Consider the following 16,284-nt stretch of genomic DNA (forward strand, 5'->3'; position numbering starts at 1 on the left):
TTGCAGGCGATGGAGGCATAAAACCTGAGAGTCATTTTGTACATTTCCCAGGAGCTCAAGGAATGGCCATTTTTAGCACATCTTCCAGTAGGAGAAAGAAAGAACGTATAACTGGAGTTAGCATTGCCCAAGTTTTGGAGTGTCCTTGAATCCTATGCGCAGTGATTTCTGTTGCTCTGTTCCCAAGAAAGTCAGGAAAATATCCACATTCTTGAGAAGAAACTGTACCCTGTGATGAGACTGAAGCTTGCCTTCTTACCCCCAGTGGGGTCTTGTTGTAGACCTTCCTCTCACACCACTTCGGAATGCCAGGGTGCCAGCTCCCTAGAGCCCAGCTCTGTCCCTTGCCCTTCTCTGCTCCCAGCTCTAGGGAGGCACTTTTTGTCTTCCAGCATGACAACTGACTTAATATTCTAATTTATTGATCGGCAAAGCTTGCCATCTCCCAAATAACAGAAAATGTTCTTGTTCCTAAAAATACCACCTTTGTTTCACCCCTACCTGATTCCTCTTCATCAACGACCAGCAGACATGACCATCATCTCATTAAAAAAAAAACAGACAAAATAAGACCAAAGACCTTGCGATGTTGAGATTAGTAATGACCTCAGCTGTTGACTTTCTCTGCATTAAGCTGCCCCAGTCCCAGACCTCCCATTTTTTGATTCATTTTTTAAAAAACATTTTAGAGATGCCTTCCCCAAACACCTCTGGACTGGACACAGTCCTCTCTCGTGGCAAAAGGTGAGGTCTCCAGCTCTTCAGCATCATGTTCCTTTAATCCCATCCCAGTTTCATATCCTCTTTGTTAATGGTATGGTTCTTCAAACTGGCATGCTCAGTGTCTGTGTGTTACAGGACTGTTTCCTGCATGCTGTACTCTCTAATCCTTGTTCATTCATCTCTCTGTTGGGTGAAGGAAGGGATGTTGACTCTTGGTATAGAATCTTTACTTTATACTTACATTTATCCTATTTGGTGGTACTTTTGATCAGAGTACGTGGACCCAACTGATCAAAGCAGTATTTAAAAACTCACATCTAGAATATGAACCTTATTTATCTGCATGAACCTTGCGTATTTACTGCCTGCTTGCCTGAATTTGTCTCCCTTCCTCCCGCCTGGGAGTTGCAGACTTCAATCATATGCCATGTGTTTATTTAGTGCTTACTATCTTTTCAGGCCTGAAGGGATATTGGTGGCAAAATTGGGCAAACCTCCTGTCCACTTGAAAATAAACAGAAAACCAGCACATTCACACATTCCTCTGAGTCCCGGTGGCGGGGATGCTATATAATCATTTGCCATGTAGCCTAAGCCCCGCCAGCTCCAGGTGGACATGGTGCTGCTGCTGCCTGCTAAAGGGCTAACAAAATGAGGCAGGAAGTGGCTTCCTTCCTCCTCTCCCTATCTCAGAAGACCAGGATGATGGGCACACCTGCAGTTTCTGGTGGGTGCTAAGTTCCGTGACCTGAGTGGGGGAGGAGATCCACCACGGAAAATAATCCTATTTTGATGCTATCTAGATTGTGCCGCCCTTACTGCTGGGAAGTAACTTCTCCCTTAGGAGATGTACCCACTAAAAATACACCCTGCTGCAATTCAAATGTGTCCATTGAGAGCACTGGTTTCTTCATAGGGAGCTATTAAGAGAGATTTCTGAACAGTTTCAAGCACATGAGTTCACAAATAGCTCAAAAGACAGCAGAGGAGGAATGTCTGAAAAGGGTCAGCCTGGGATGTGCGAAGGGTAAGAACCGAGGGGAGGCGGGGAGAGGGAAGGAAAGAGAGAGACAGTGCGACTTCAATAGGGATTTAAAACAGTACAAAGGGGAAAGCTGTGACTCGGGACTATGAAGACCAAATAAATGGGCTCCACGATGGTGAGAAATCAAGCAAAGGAAGACAAACAGTATCTAAGCAAGAATAAAAGGAGCTTCAAGGAGAAATCACATGTGGGTTTGCTTCTTGGGAATCCACACTTGGAACAACCTGGGCCTCTAGGTCACTTTAAGGCCAGCAGAGTGGCATAGTTTAGAACGCAGGTGTATAAAACATGCAACCGAAATGATATAAAACGCTACAAGGGGTTATAAAGCAGCCTCGGTGTTTCCTGATAACCCTGTGGTCCGGTGTGTGCATTTAGGGAGAGTGCCCATTTTTCCAAAGGGAGGAGTCTAGAGAAAGGTTTAAGGCTAATTGGAATATGTGAATCTGTAGTGATACGGATGACAGCATCAAAAATCTTACCATATATTGTCAATTAACTTGATGAATGTCATGGTCAGGTTCACGTGTCAACTTGGCCGGGTGGTGATACTCCTCTGTCTGGTTGGGCAAGTGCTGGTCCGTCTGCTGCTATGAGGACATTTCATGGAATTCAATCCTGATCATGTCAGCTGCATGCACAGCTGATTCTATTTGTAATCAGCCAAAGGGGCGTGTCTTCTGCAATGAGTGATGCTTACTCTAATCACTGGAAGCCTTTTAAGGAAGATTCAGAAGAGACAGTCTCTCTCGTCTTGCTTCGGTCAGTGAGCCTCTCCTGTGGAGTTCGTCCAGACCCTCCATCGAAGTCTTCAGCTTCACAGCCTGCCCTACGGATTTTGGACTCTATGTTCCCATGGTTACGTGAGATATTTTTATAAATTATATTTACGGATATTTCCTATTGATTCTGTTTCTCTAGAGAACCCTAACACAATGAGCTATAGTGAAAATTTACATTTTACTTAAGAAATAGTTCCTTCTTTTTCACTCTCCCATATCATGAAATAACTCCAATCAAGAGTCTTTCTATTTCTTTGGTCCTAATGTCTGTCTATTTTCTGCAGCACAGCCCCTGCCTTCTTGGTTGTTCTGATACTGACCTTTGGACTCTGCTATGATGCTGCCACTGGAAATCTTTTTTGTCATAAGTGTCTAACCACCCAACAATGGGACAGTTGTCTTTTTACTTTTTTTGATTTGCCCAGCGGGTGTCTATGTACAATCTCCATAACCTAACTACCCATTCTGTTGCTTTTTAAAGTGATCTTTCACAAGCTCTTTTACCAAAATAACCAGAAGTAGAGGCGTGAAGTCACATCCCAGAAATAGCCATTACATATGTGATGGTCTTTTTTTAACCCAATTTTTTCACTTGACCTGGATGAGTTTCAGAAACCAGCATTGGCTGGCACAAGGGCCAATGTGCCTTCCCAACGTGGAAGGTCAGGACGGGAAGTCAGGATGGAGAGACTGAGAGGCGGTAGAAAGATCTGGTTTCTGAGGGATAATTTTGGGGGAAACCTTGCTTCATAATTGGCCGTAAAGAGGTGTGCTGGTCTGAAACTTTTGTGTACCCCAGAAAAGCCATTTTCTTCAATCCTGATTCAGTATTGTCGGGTGGGATCTTTTGATTAGGTGGTTTCCATGGAGCTGTGTCTCCACCCATTCAAGGTGGAGTTGCTTACTGGAATCCTTTAAGAGGGAACCATTTTGGAAAAAGCTACAGAGCTGACACAGAGCCCTTTAGAGATGCAGAAGAAAACGCCCCTGGGGAAGCTGTTTGAACCAGAAGCCAAAAGACCAGCAGATACCAGGCACGTGCCTTCTCACTGGGAGAGCTGGTCAGGACCCCTCTGCCTTTCTTGAGTCAAAGTATCTTTCCCTGCATGCCTTAGTTGGGATATTGTTAAGATTTTAGTACTGTAAACTTGTAACATAATAAATTCCCTTTTTAAAAGCAGTTCCACTTCTGGTATATTGCATTCCAGCAGTTTAACAAACCAAAACAGTGGGATCCAAAAAAAAACAACAATAACAAATTTTTATCAAGTTTCAAAGCCTTTTAGAAGTCCTCCCTCCTTTTGTGTTTGTAGTAGGTGGCCATGCTACAGAGTTGTTAGAAGATCCAGAGCTGGAGAGTTAGAAAAATGTGGACTGATCTGGCACCATGCAACACGGGAGCTTGGCCAAGTTACAGACGCTTTTGGTACTCTGTTCCTTAATCAGTAAAAGTCCCTCATCTGGGACTGTGACGAGGCCATTACCTGACTCAGCAGTGCCATTATCAGTGAGTCAGTGGTGTGGATCCCCTGGCATATGGCAGACCTCGGTAAGCCCTAATTCAAGTGAGGATTGTCACTGATCCTGGAGAAGGGGTAGGAATGGCTCCTGGGTGCTAGGGTGGGGAGAATAAGCAGGGAAGAAGGCTCTCCTTAGGAGTCCCCAAGCCTCTTTCACAATGTTAACCAGTTTAGTATCAGTAACGATCTGTGCCACATGGGCTTTATGCTGTCTCTGCTCACAAATTGGCAGTCTCCCATGTTGATAACTGGAAAAGTAATTCCTGGACTCATATTGGGAAATTGAGGAAGAAAGAGAATCTCCGTCCATCTGAAACCCTGAAAGGTTTCATATATACTTTGCACATAAGCCAAGAACAGTGTCATAGCTCGAGGACTTCAACTTTCCTGCACCCATCTCCTCATTTGTTTTGATGTATGAGGCTCCCTGCTGTCCATCAAATCCACACTTATTCCAGGGTACACTCCCAGCCTTCTCTGGGATGGGCTGCCGGACCTGAACTCATGGCATAGGGCCCAAGCGCCATCTTGAAAAGGGCAGCAGGAGACCACGAGTAAAGACTCTTGGATTTGACTCCCTCTATGTCATCAAACCTTGGGGAGAAAGAGAGTCTTTCTTGTAATTCTTCCCTATGCCCTTAAACAAACATATGTCAAAGCAAGGGTGCATTGTGCTGAGTACAGCATGCACTCTTTTTTGTTTGTTTTTTTGCATGGGCAGGCACTGGGAATCGAACCTGGGTCTCCGCCATGGCAGGCAAGAACTCTGCCTGCTGAGCCACCGTGGCCCACCCAGCATGTACTGTTTTTAATTCATATAACCACCCTGTAAGGTCTGTGTACCCCCATTGCACAGATTTCAACACTATGGTTTAGCGTTAAGGCAACTTGCTGAAGATCACCAATGTAAGTGGAAAGTCAAATTTGAACTAGGGGGATCTAAAGCTAAAACCCACATCCTTTCTACACAGCCATGCTTCTGTGCTGCCTCCCTTTTAGAAACCATCAAGTTTACACTCCTGTCCCTACCCCCTTTCTTCCCCAAATGCCCAATCCTTTAAGCCATCTGGGCTTGGCTCCAATTCCACCCAGTCCTTTTCCAAAGAATAACTTGACTTCCTTTGTCAAGAAAGCACAAGGCTGTGCTTCAAGCTACCCCCATGTTTATCACTCAACGTACCCCCTTGAATCTGACCTAACACAGTGGGGTTTTCCCCCTTAAGATGGGGACAATGGAGAGAAGAACTAGACATTTTTATGCTTCTTTTGTTTAGTCCTTACTGATTCAGGAGAAGAAATGGGAAATTCTGAGTATAATGACTTGGAAAAATAAGGGGAGAGATCAGACCCTAAAGAAACAAAGCTTGGTTACATTTGGCCAGTAAACTTTCTTCTACTCTACTATTAATCTGCCCAGCAGCTCGAATGATGTAGGGTTATTAGGTCAACTTTCTGTATTCCCCAGGGAACCAATAACTGTCTCTTTCCAGTAGTGTTATTCACTTGAGCTCTCACCCCGAACCCAAGGGGGAACTGGATACTATGTCCCACTTCACAGTTGACAGATGGCTAGGAAATGTCATCATTGACAGGGCCCAGCAATGACACAGCTTACTGCAACGCAAAAGCAAGAGGCACATTTGGATGAGAGGTAGGTCATTACTCTCTCAGCTACACAAACTTGGGGAGAGGATAGACACCTCTCCCACTGCACAGTCCAGGAACAGAACATGGACCCTATCTCTGTCAAATGCCATGCTCATTCTTTTCTCTAGAGAATTGAGGGAAAGCATATATGATGGGTAATTCATGGACCACCCCAACGGAGAAGGCCTCTGAACTCTCCACCCACATGGAGACTGCTGACTCTCATCAACACTCTGAAACTGCAGCACATCTGAAGCTGACGCTGTTGTTGTTCTTGGCAGGGGCAGGCTCCAGGAATCGAACCTGGGTTTCTGGCCTGGCAGTCAAGAATTCTGCCACTGAGCCACCTCCTCACTGCCCTGAAGCTGTTGTTTTTACCTGGGGAGGGGGGAGGTAGGGAGGTGGGAAGAGGATGGAACAAAATGCTGTTTGCAATGGTTGCTCAGCATCCAGGTGGGAACTGGAGGCTCTGGAGATTCCAGGTTGAGGGGAGAAAGGCTGTGTGACAAACAGGAATGTTTAAAGGCCCAGGGATTTAAAATGAAGAGGAACCCACATAGAAGGATAAAAGTGTCCATCCAGATCACACAGGCCTTTGCTACGCCTACCTCCAATTTTAGGTTGTAGGATGCTACTGTTCAGGGTTCAGGGCCAAGCAAGCTCCCAGCTCAAGGCCAGGCACTCTTGATCCCCCTCCTTTATGCCCACGCCCTGCAATGGGGGCTCTGTATCAGGACATTGTGCAGTAGGGAAGGGCTTTCTCTCGTGGTTTGGAGCAGCAGCATGGCTTTGTAAAAAGGAATTGAAGTCTTGGGGTTGGTCAATTGTTTTGTCTCATCAATTCCTCTCTTTTATCCTCTTTTCTAGGAAGAAAATCCTTTTATCTTATGGAAAATCCATTTTATATGGTTCAGGCAGGGATAACTCTTCCCAGCAGTGCAGGAGGGCTGGTACAAGTTCCAGGTCTGGCCATTTAGCGTACTCTATCCTGAGGTCATATGATTGGTTGCATGCTGGGGGTGTGGCCAAAGTCTGGCCAATCGGTATCCTCCCTGGAACCTCTTGGGGAGCTGGTGGGATGAGGGGGCTACCTAGGACTGCCTCATAGCATGGTGACTGTCCTTCAACGCCTTACTCAATCCACCTTCCCACGGAGGCTGGAATGGACCTTCCCTTCTCTTCTCTGCAGAGGCAATTCCTCTCTTTGAACTTAGTACTTTTGCCTTTTGTGCTGTCCCATAGTTCCTGCTTGGCTGAAAGCATCCCTGTGGGCAGGGTCAGTACCTTAGGCTGCTCCAGAGCAGGTGTGATCCAAGGAATGAAGGAAAGACTGTGTGTAATGTAATTTGGGAAAAGTAGATCACGTTTTAAATGCCTTCCTGTCACCTTTTCTGTGACTCAAGAGTTTCATTTATTCATTTGCCTCAAACCAAGGATTACTGTGCTGGCTTATGAGGAAAGAAGATGCAAGGTCATGAAAAGACAGGCTCTTTTTACTTCCTGGAAAGGGAAATTGTCTTCCCCTTAAAGTTTAGATGAAGTAATAAGCCTCATAAGTAAGGAAACCCAAAAACAGGGCATGGACTGACTTCAGGAGAAGATGCAGCTTTTGCATTAAAAGAAAAACTCAGTAGAGGAAATGAACTCAAAGACCTTACAACCCCTGGGAAAACATTGGGGGCACCTTGGCCCATTGAAAACTGCTCAGCCCAGCAAGGAATAAGGGGACGAGTCCCAAGCAAAGCATTTCAGCAGCCGTTGTGTATTAGCTCTCATCTGGCATTCACCTTAAAGACAGAAGGGTCAAGAACTAAGAAAGTGTAAATGACTCCTGTCCACTTGTAAGATGTTATAAATGTTCAGCTTTGGGGTCAAAGTTGCTGCTCTTAAAAAGTGTACTTCACGTTCTGTCTCTTGAAAAAGTGACAATAGTTTGCTTTATCAGAACTATATTACATCAGTTTAAAGCCTCTGAATTCTCAATAATGGAAAATGTAGATGTTTTGCTATTATCAAAAATTAGATTTGGCCCATGTCATGGTTAGAGACAGGTGTCAACTTGGCCAAGTTGTGGTACCTGTTCATCTGATTGGGCAAGCACTGGCCTGTCTGTTGCAATGAGGACATTTCATAGGATTAGGTCATGATCACGTCAGCTACATCCACAGCTGATTCCATTTGTAATCAGCCAAAGGGGAGTGTCTTCTGCAATTAGTGATGCTAAATCCAATCATGGGAAGCCTTTTAAGGAGGACTCAGAGGAGACAGGTTGCATTCCTGCTTTGGCTGGTGAGCCTCTCCTGTGGAGTTCATCCAGGCCATCCATTGGAGTCATCGGCTTCGCAGCCTGCCCTGTGGATTTTGGACTCTGCGTTCCTACGGTCACGTGAGACACTTTCATAATTTTATATTTGCAAGTGTTCCCTGTTGGTTCTGTTTCTCTAGAGAACCCTAACTAATACAGCCCATTAGAGGGAATTCTGGCACCTTACGGTATAGTATAATATGTATTTAGGAAGTGATAGATTTTAATTACCAGCTTATCTTCAAAGTAACATCAATTAAACTTGTAATTTTAGTTTGGAAGCTCCCAATGTTATCCTTTATGAAAGAGAGATGATAGTATCTTATATTAAGCCCGCAATTTAGTCTTTCTAATCTTTTGTGTAAAATGACTCCACTACACAAATACTTTTCTCTGATTCAGTTAAATTAGCTCCTCCCTCTCCTATCTCTAATTTTTCCAACCCCTGTCACTAAAATCCACCAACAAAGACATTTTTATAGACAACTGGAGGGCATGGAGTTCACCCTGCATTTCTCCTTCTGTTTCTCTTCCCTGAAGCAACCTTTCCATCATAGGAAAATAAAGCTCAAATGAGAAAATACTGTAATTTTCCTCTTACACAATGGGACATAAGGGAGACTTTCCTGACTCATAAACAATAAGACTCTTGGCAAAAATATCTTTTCATCCCATCTGCAGCCCCCAGAGTTACAGGTGATTAGTTAATGCACTGCCCCAGGTAAATCACAGTATAACAAACCCATTTGAACAAGCCTTCAGATAAGCAGTACATATTTACCAGCCCATAAAAATGATCTGACCAGGTCACAGTGCACACATCAAGTGACACTATATTCTGGTGAGTGATGAAATAGATAAAACTAAAATTTTCAGGATTTCTTTGATGTAAATTGTTTCTGGATATGGATGTGCAGTTACCCAGAACATTTATTTCTAAGTTGTGTTTTCAGTAACCGTGCTAGTGGTGCCGATAAACAACATTGTCAGAAGGAAATGTGCTGCCTCCAGAAAAATATCCAGCTGCATTTGAGAAGGAATAAAGGTCATGCCACATTGACAGAAAATCTTTGTGGGTATTAAGACTTAACTGGACAAAGAGAGCTAAATGCATGTAACAGAGTTGGAACAGCAGATAACATTTATGTGTTTGACATTGACATATAAAATCTTAAGATATGAGATTTGTGGGAGAAAAATCAGTGAGGAAAACAAACTCCCAGCCAACAGGAATGAATACAACAAAAACAACAGTGAGAAAAACAAATGAATGAAAAACCCAAAAAGATATTCTAAAAGTGTATTACTTTGCTAGTTAGGAGTTGCAGCATATGTTTTGAATTTGCCATCGTTTTATTTCGGGAAAGATTTGGAAGCAGGAACATTATATTGAAATATAATGCTGGACTGGGAAAAGCCCATTTTAAAAAGCACATCGTTAGCTGGAAGGAAGGGCTCTATCCGGTCAGTGTTTGGGTCGCCAGATCTGGAGACCAAGCAAAGGATTTCCTGCGTGTAACTAGAGTATTCTGGACTACTCAACAGTCCAGTTAGGTAACTGGGTGCAAGCAGCGTGGGCCAGGGGCCGGGAACTCTGTGAACCCTCGAGTTCTGAGCCATTGAGGTTCCCAGGAGACCTAAAGTGACCCCAAAGCAAAGGTGGTCCAGATCCTAGAGCATCTGCTAAACGGGTAGAGAAACCAAATATTGCAAATGCATCCCTGATTATCAGATTTCCTTTTCTGAATCATGAAAAGCTAACTCAAACTCACCACCATGCCAAAGCATTAAAATAAACTGGCATGTCTTGCTGGCCACGATGGCCCAGCCGGGTGAGGAAGTTACTCCGGCCCCCAGGGATGCATTTATCTGGCACTGGTGCTTCCTGTGAGGACACTGCGCTGGCATCACATCCTGACCCTGACTGCAGGTCCAAGGAAGAGGGGAAGCATGGCAGTCTGGCCGAATCAACTTTCTTAAGTCAGCATCTTACACACAGTAGGATGTCAATAAATATTAAACGAATGAGAGAATGGGTAACAGATGAGGATCTATGGGTGCCAAATCGAAGTTCAAGCTCTAGCCAAACAGAGTTACCTCCAGTTCCTTTACCCAGATGCACCCTTCATACCTGCCTCAACCCATCCTACCCCGAATGGTGGAAGTACCCCTCCTCTCCCGGGGCCCCAGACAATGACTACCTAGGGCATTGGCGACTATGAAGCCTTCCCCGTTGGCTGCCCTCCTCCAGCCCTCTCTCCTCTCTGCCCTCATCATATATTACTCATCATTCTCTCTCAGTCTTTTTGACGAAACCCAAGGCTTTGCGTCTCTGGCTCACTGCTCTGGAGCTGCCTGAGCCAGGCCACGGCAGGCTCACGGAGCTTACACTGACGAGGCACTGTGCATGTGGCATGAAGCCGTGTGCGAGGTAATACAGGCCCTGCTAAAGCACGATGATGCACCTGCGGGGCAGGTGTCTCTCTATCTCCATCTTACAGGTGAGGCACAAGAAGGTGGCACAACTGGCCGGGGGTCATCCTGCTGGTGCATGAGCTGCTCAGCACCAGGGTGGGTAGAAGAACAGCCTCTCACAGATGTCCACACCCTGATCCCTGGGACCTCTGGATATTTCCCGTTCCAGGGCACAAGGGACTTTGTAGGTTGACCTTGAGGTGGGGAGATGATCCTGGGCCATCCAGGGGGTCTAATGGAATCCCGAGGGGAGTCAGTGTAATTGGAAGAGAGCATGAGGGTCAGAATGAGAAAAGGAGATGGAATGAGGGCCGCAGGGGCGGGGGTGCGGGAGGGTCAGAGAGAGAGATCTGGAGATGCCACGTGGCTGGCCTTGGAGGTGCAGGAGGGCACAAGCAGAGGAACGCAGGTGGCCTCTGGAGCTGGAAAAGGCCAGCAAGAGGGAGATTTTCCCCTTAGAGCCTCTGAAAGGAATGTAGCTCCGTTGACACCTTGATTTTAGGAGTTCTGACCCAGAACGGGAAATCCGTGTGGTTGGAGGCCACTAAGCTTTGGTTACCTGTCCCGGCCCAGGAGGCAGCTCCTGCAGACCCTGGACTGACCGACCGGGGCTGACCTGGCGGTACAGAGCTGTGCTGCCTTTACAAAGGGGGCGGGACACAGAGCCAGGGCCAGTGCAGGCTGAGCTCGCTGTCTCCCTGGGGAAGTACTCATGGTGATGGAAGCACTCAGAAGGGGTTGGCAGAGTGGACGGAGCCCGAGGTGTCTCCCACACCTGCCCCCGTGCTTGCTGTGTCCAGGGGCTCTGAGCAACTGCCCGGGAGGTGGCTCTCATGGCCCCACGGGCTTGTCACTGGTGCCCTGATGCAGGGGCTGTGTGGCACTAAGTGCAGTGCCCACCCCCACGGCAGCCTGCCCCCCCCGCGTCAGGGTGAGGTGTCACGAGAGGGGTGAGCGAGGGCAGGGAGCTATGGGGAGCGCATGCAAGTCCTGGGGCTCTCGGGCCGCGAGAATGCCTGAAGGCTCAGAGCGGCTACATCCTCTTGCTCTTGCTTTTCCAAAGCTCCGTGCATCCATCCATCTGCGTGTCCATTGGTCTGTCTACCAGATGGGGTAATAAATGCCAGCCTTGGCCACGGTGGGTCCCAGGCGTGCAGCCCTCTGAGTCACGCTGCCTGCTCCTGCCACCCTTTCTCCCACCTTGGAGGGCTCCAAGTTCAGAGGCACAGCGGGCGCCTCGGCAGGACCCCGTCCCGAGAAATGCCCACCCACCTGCTCCATGTCTCACTGTCACTTTCACGTTACATTTAAAACCCAAACATGGAGGCTTTTCATCATTTTCTGCTCTCAGCTACCTCCCTCATGGCTCCCAAAACCAAACCCTCACACCCCAAGTCTGATGAGGGACCATATCAGGCTCCCCACCCCAGGTCAGCTCGGCTCTGCCTGGCCTGGCTACTCTCGGGGCCTGACCAGAGCTGGGGTCTCCAGCCCATGCCGAGGACCCCCCCAGCCCTGCAGGAGAGGGAGGGGGCGGGACTCCTCAGTCACCTCGGTGTAGGGGAGAGAGGGGGAGAAATACAGCAGGGGCACCGCCCTGGGAACTTGCAGCTGGAATCCTAGAGCTGGAGACAAGCGGTAGATCCCTCCCCTGGGGGATGAGCCCAGGGGTCCTGGGCTACCCTTTGCGGCTCGGACTCTCTGACCCCAGAGGAGATGCACACAGGGGCACCGATTCTCTCCCCTTTCTGCATCCAAGTTTCCTCTTAATTTCTGACTTTTGATCTCGTTCTTCTGGGGCAATGGTACACTACAGAAGTTATGGTGGTCTCTGGGCGACAACGATGGGGCTCAAATCCCATCCCCGCGACCTTGGGAAATGGACTTCCTGTGCCTGCTTTCCCGTTCCGCCTTCTGTAGAACTGCAATCCCTGTTCTGTCCTTCTGTCTTTCCAGTCACATTCTAAGCTCTGGGAGAGCAGGCTTGTGGCTGATTTAGCTCTGGAGCCTGTGGGGGGCTGGGAGAGCCTGGCGAAGCGAGGGCCCACCCAGTGCCCGCCCTGCACCCACACAGGAGGCACGGCCCCTGCGGCATCCTCTTCTTGGCCACCGAGCCAGCCAGGTGCTCTTCCCAGAATACACGCCAAGCCCGTCTCCGTGCCTTCAGACCCAAAACTTCGGGCAAGGTGCTCAGTGCCTGCCTGCACTGCTAAGAGCGGCCCGGGCCTCCTGGCCTCTGCAGTCTCCCGCCTGGCTCCGGAGGGGCTGCCCCACGCCCCGCCCCACTCACACTCCTGCTCCTGAGCCAAGTCGGGCCTTTCCCGACACTCCCTCTGGCCCCAGGCATGGCGAGAGTCCTTTCTCTGGCACTCTGGGCCTTGGTTGGTGTCCTTGTCTGAGCACCTAGAGGCACTTACTGCAGTCCCAGCGGTGGTGGGAAGTTCTGTCTATCTGTTTTACCAGTTGCATTTTATGCCCTGGCATCCTTTTTCGGACTGGACTGCGCTGTTCCAGGGCAGGCTGCAGGCAGTGTTGAGTTTTGCACACGTAGTGCCCGGCACAGCCTCATCAGGTCGGTCATACCCGCTAAATAGCTCAGACGCTTTTTACACAGTGGGCCCCAGGAGCCAGTGCTGCTGAACAGAGGGCTTGTTCCCCCAAATGCCACCATTCTGAGACCACCCACTGGCTCTCAGGGCACTGCGCTGGGGGGCAGCACATACCTGGTCCCCAGAGCGTGACGCACTGCTGCTCATGGGTCTGGCAGATGCCGTTGTAGCAGTAGCCGTCCACACCCTGGCACTGGTGGCCGTCGTGCAGGTACACGTTGGCTGGGCAATGTGGACTGGCCCCCGTGCAGAACTCCGGGAGGTCGCAGGAGTTGCTGGAGTCCCTGCATGCTGTCCCTGCAGGTTTCAGCTGGAAGAAGAGGGTCGTATGAGCACAGGCGTGCCGAGAGGGGTCAGCAGAGGCTCACAGCACTCCTGGGGGAAACCAGGCCCAGCCAAGGGGCGGGGATTTCAAAGGAGTCCCGTTCACAGTACCCAGGGCTCCTTAAATGAATGGAGCCTTGCCGGGAGCTTTGGGGTTCACCGTTCCACTACAGGGGGCAGCCAAAAGCAGCCTCATTTTTAATTTCACGCAACATTAGGATCTGCTGACAAGCAGACAAACTGGTCACTGGCACCTGGCACCTCAGAGGAAGTGGGGAGGGATGGGCATCCTGGCGGTGGGGCTGGCTGGTTCTGTGGACAAAGATCTCTGGCTGCCAACACCATCAGGTTTCAAGATGACATTCACGCCTAAAGGACTGGCGTTTGTGGGAAAGTTAGCAAAAAATAATTCCAAGGGCAAAATCACAGTAACAGTTTTACTTTGTCATCAAATCCTAAAGCTCGAAACTGTCTCTGGTACTCTATGGGATGAGGGAGAGAAGAAGTGACATGAGAGAGAAGTGAAGGATACTGGAAACCATCTGACTAACCAACCCTTACCCTTTCATGGCTGAGGAAGTGAAGGCTCAGTGCGGCTTGCCTGAAGTTACCCAGCCAGTAAACAACCCCACCCCAGCCCCAGGCCTGGGCTTGATGCCCCGCCCCCGTTCAGCTTGCCGGCAATGAGATAAAACTCCCACAATCTCCTAGAAGGTCTGAATATGCAAAGGAATTGTCTCTAAGCCATTAAATCAGAGTGGATCACTCCCTCTTTCCACGGGATCCTCCCTGCCCTTCCCGCCCCTGGTGACCTGCCCTGGGTGTCGTCTGGGCCTGAGCCCAGCGTTGCTTCCCTCTTTCCCTCAACCCTCTTCCCAGCACCTTCCATCGCTGACTGCTGGATGTCAGGGAGTCCAGCTTTTGTTTAACCTTCCCTATGAGTTAATCACAGTCACAAAGGGGATGAAGGCTATTTTAAAGCCGAGCATAAAATGTTGTAATGCAGGTTTGGATCACCCTGCTCTAGTGGGGTAGTTCAGAGGGAGCTTCGTGTAAGCAGAATGCCAAGATCAATTGCTTAATTAAAAAGAAATAAAACACTCCCCTCGGAACCTTTGAATCAAAAGCTCAGACTTCTACTCTATCAGATCTCGGCTCTGAATAATGAGACAAACAATGGAATTGCCAAAGCAAATGCAGTCACGGCAGCAGAAATGGCAAAAATATAAAACCTCCACTCTTGGCTGGGTTGGGCCAGCCAACGCCTTCTATTAGGAGGACACTAAGACCAAGATGCTTACATAAAGCTCCTGGAACACCCCTCCCGGCGCCTCAGCCCAGCGGGCAGATGTTCTTGGGATCAGGCCAAGGCACCCAGAGTCAGGCTGATGGGACATCATTCCTTTAGCTATCATGACACCACTGCAATTGCTTCTAATAGCACAACTGGAACATTTGAGCATTGGTTCAAGTTTTTTTGTCCAATTTTTTTTTTTTTGTATACTGTATGATGGGGTCACTTTTTCTTAATTTTCCACGTGAGCATCCTGTTATTGCAACACCATTTGTTGAAGGTTTTGTTTGTGTGTTTTTTGGGAAGTGCATGGACTGGGAATCGAACCCAGGTCTCCCGCATGGCAGGTGAGAATTCTACCACTGAACTACCCTTGCACCCCCTGTCCAATTACTTTTAAGACCAGAGAGAAGTAACTTGTCACAGATGACTTAGCCACTAAAATGTGTATTGCCCAGTAAGACTGGGAGAGAATAAAAACAGGAGATGAAGACCGGCATGTAGTGCAATAAAGAATAACGGCGGTTCCCGCTGAGCTCTGTGCTGGCGGTGGGCACCGGAGCCCCGTCTTGCTCGTTTTGTCTGCCCTGCATTGGTGTCCACCTGCCTGAACCTGCCAGTGTCGCAGGGCCAAGTCTTGGCATGGGGACACTCACCCGGCAGTCGTCACAGCACAGCCCATGAGCACACACGGCATCTGGCTTCAAGGTGCAGGTGGTGGCGTTGCAGCAGCGATTGGTACATTCCTTGAGGGGGGAAGGAGAGCCAAATGTCACAGTTTAAGTGACTGCAAAAGGAAAGAACAAGAGGTCCCGGCTCCTAAGCTGAAGACCAGCTTGACTGAGCATTATTCTCATCTGTGAGAAACCAAAGCTTCTGTTCAGGGCACATGAGCTGGCTGGGTCTGCAGGTCCTGGGCGGCATACGAGCAGGTGTGCCTCTCACCAAGGGAGAGAGAGCGGGTGGGCAAGCCAGGGGGCCCCGGTTAAGCCAGCACCACATGGGCTCTGCAGGGTGGGGGGGCTCCGATGACCATGGATCTCATTGCAGTGACCTTGAACTGAGGTCACTGGAGGTACTTTCAACTCAGATACTGAAAAGTATACATGGATATGTATAAACTTTACCCTTCAGAGACCGACACTTTTGATCTAGAGCGAGATGGCAGGAACTAAAGTCAAAACAATCATGTTTGAAGCAGAGTTTTCCCCACAATCACCCAAACAGCCCTGGAGGAAGCCCAGGCTCCAACCAGGGGGCTGTGTCACCTGACAATACACAATAGATTCAGGAAGGGGCTGGCAGGAGGTCAGTAGATGTGTCAACTGATATGCTGGGGACAGACAAATCAGCAATTAACTGTATTGCCCATGTGAAATAAAAGTGAGCGAGAAATGCTGTGTTTTACAAGGACCCCAACTTTTTCCCTAACAAAAGGGAAACAAGAAATTGACACCTTGCCTTTAATACTACTTAACTCATCGAAGGTTTTTTTATTTTATTCGATAAGTAATATGCTCTGAAGAATTTATGTATTACTGGATAGGGTAAATTCAATCA

The 16,284-nt window shown here is 48.4% G+C and overlaps 1 protein-coding gene across 1 annotated transcript in view; it reads right to left on the reverse strand.

Moving 5' to 3' along the window:
• The window catches only part of ADAM12 (ADAM metallopeptidase domain 12), a 357,082-nt gene that overhangs the window by 44,924 nt on the left and 295,874 nt on the right, over positions 1–16,284 (reverse strand). Inside the window, exons 14-15 of the mRNA XM_077124465.1 lie at positions 15,381–15,470; positions 13,221–13,416 (exon numbers count right to left, since the gene is read on the reverse strand). Of these exons, the coding sequence (XP_076980580.1) occupies positions 13,221–13,416; positions 15,381–15,470 (286 nt within the window). The remainder of the gene's footprint in view (positions 1–13,220; positions 13,417–15,380; positions 15,471–16,284) is intronic.

This window comes from Tamandua tetradactyla, chromosome 13 (genome assembly GCF_023851605.1).
Source record: "Tamandua tetradactyla isolate mTamTet1 chromosome 13, mTamTet1.pri, whole genome shotgun sequence".
Classification (NCBI taxonomy): Eukaryota; Metazoa; Chordata; class Mammalia; order Pilosa; family Myrmecophagidae; genus Tamandua; species Tamandua tetradactyla.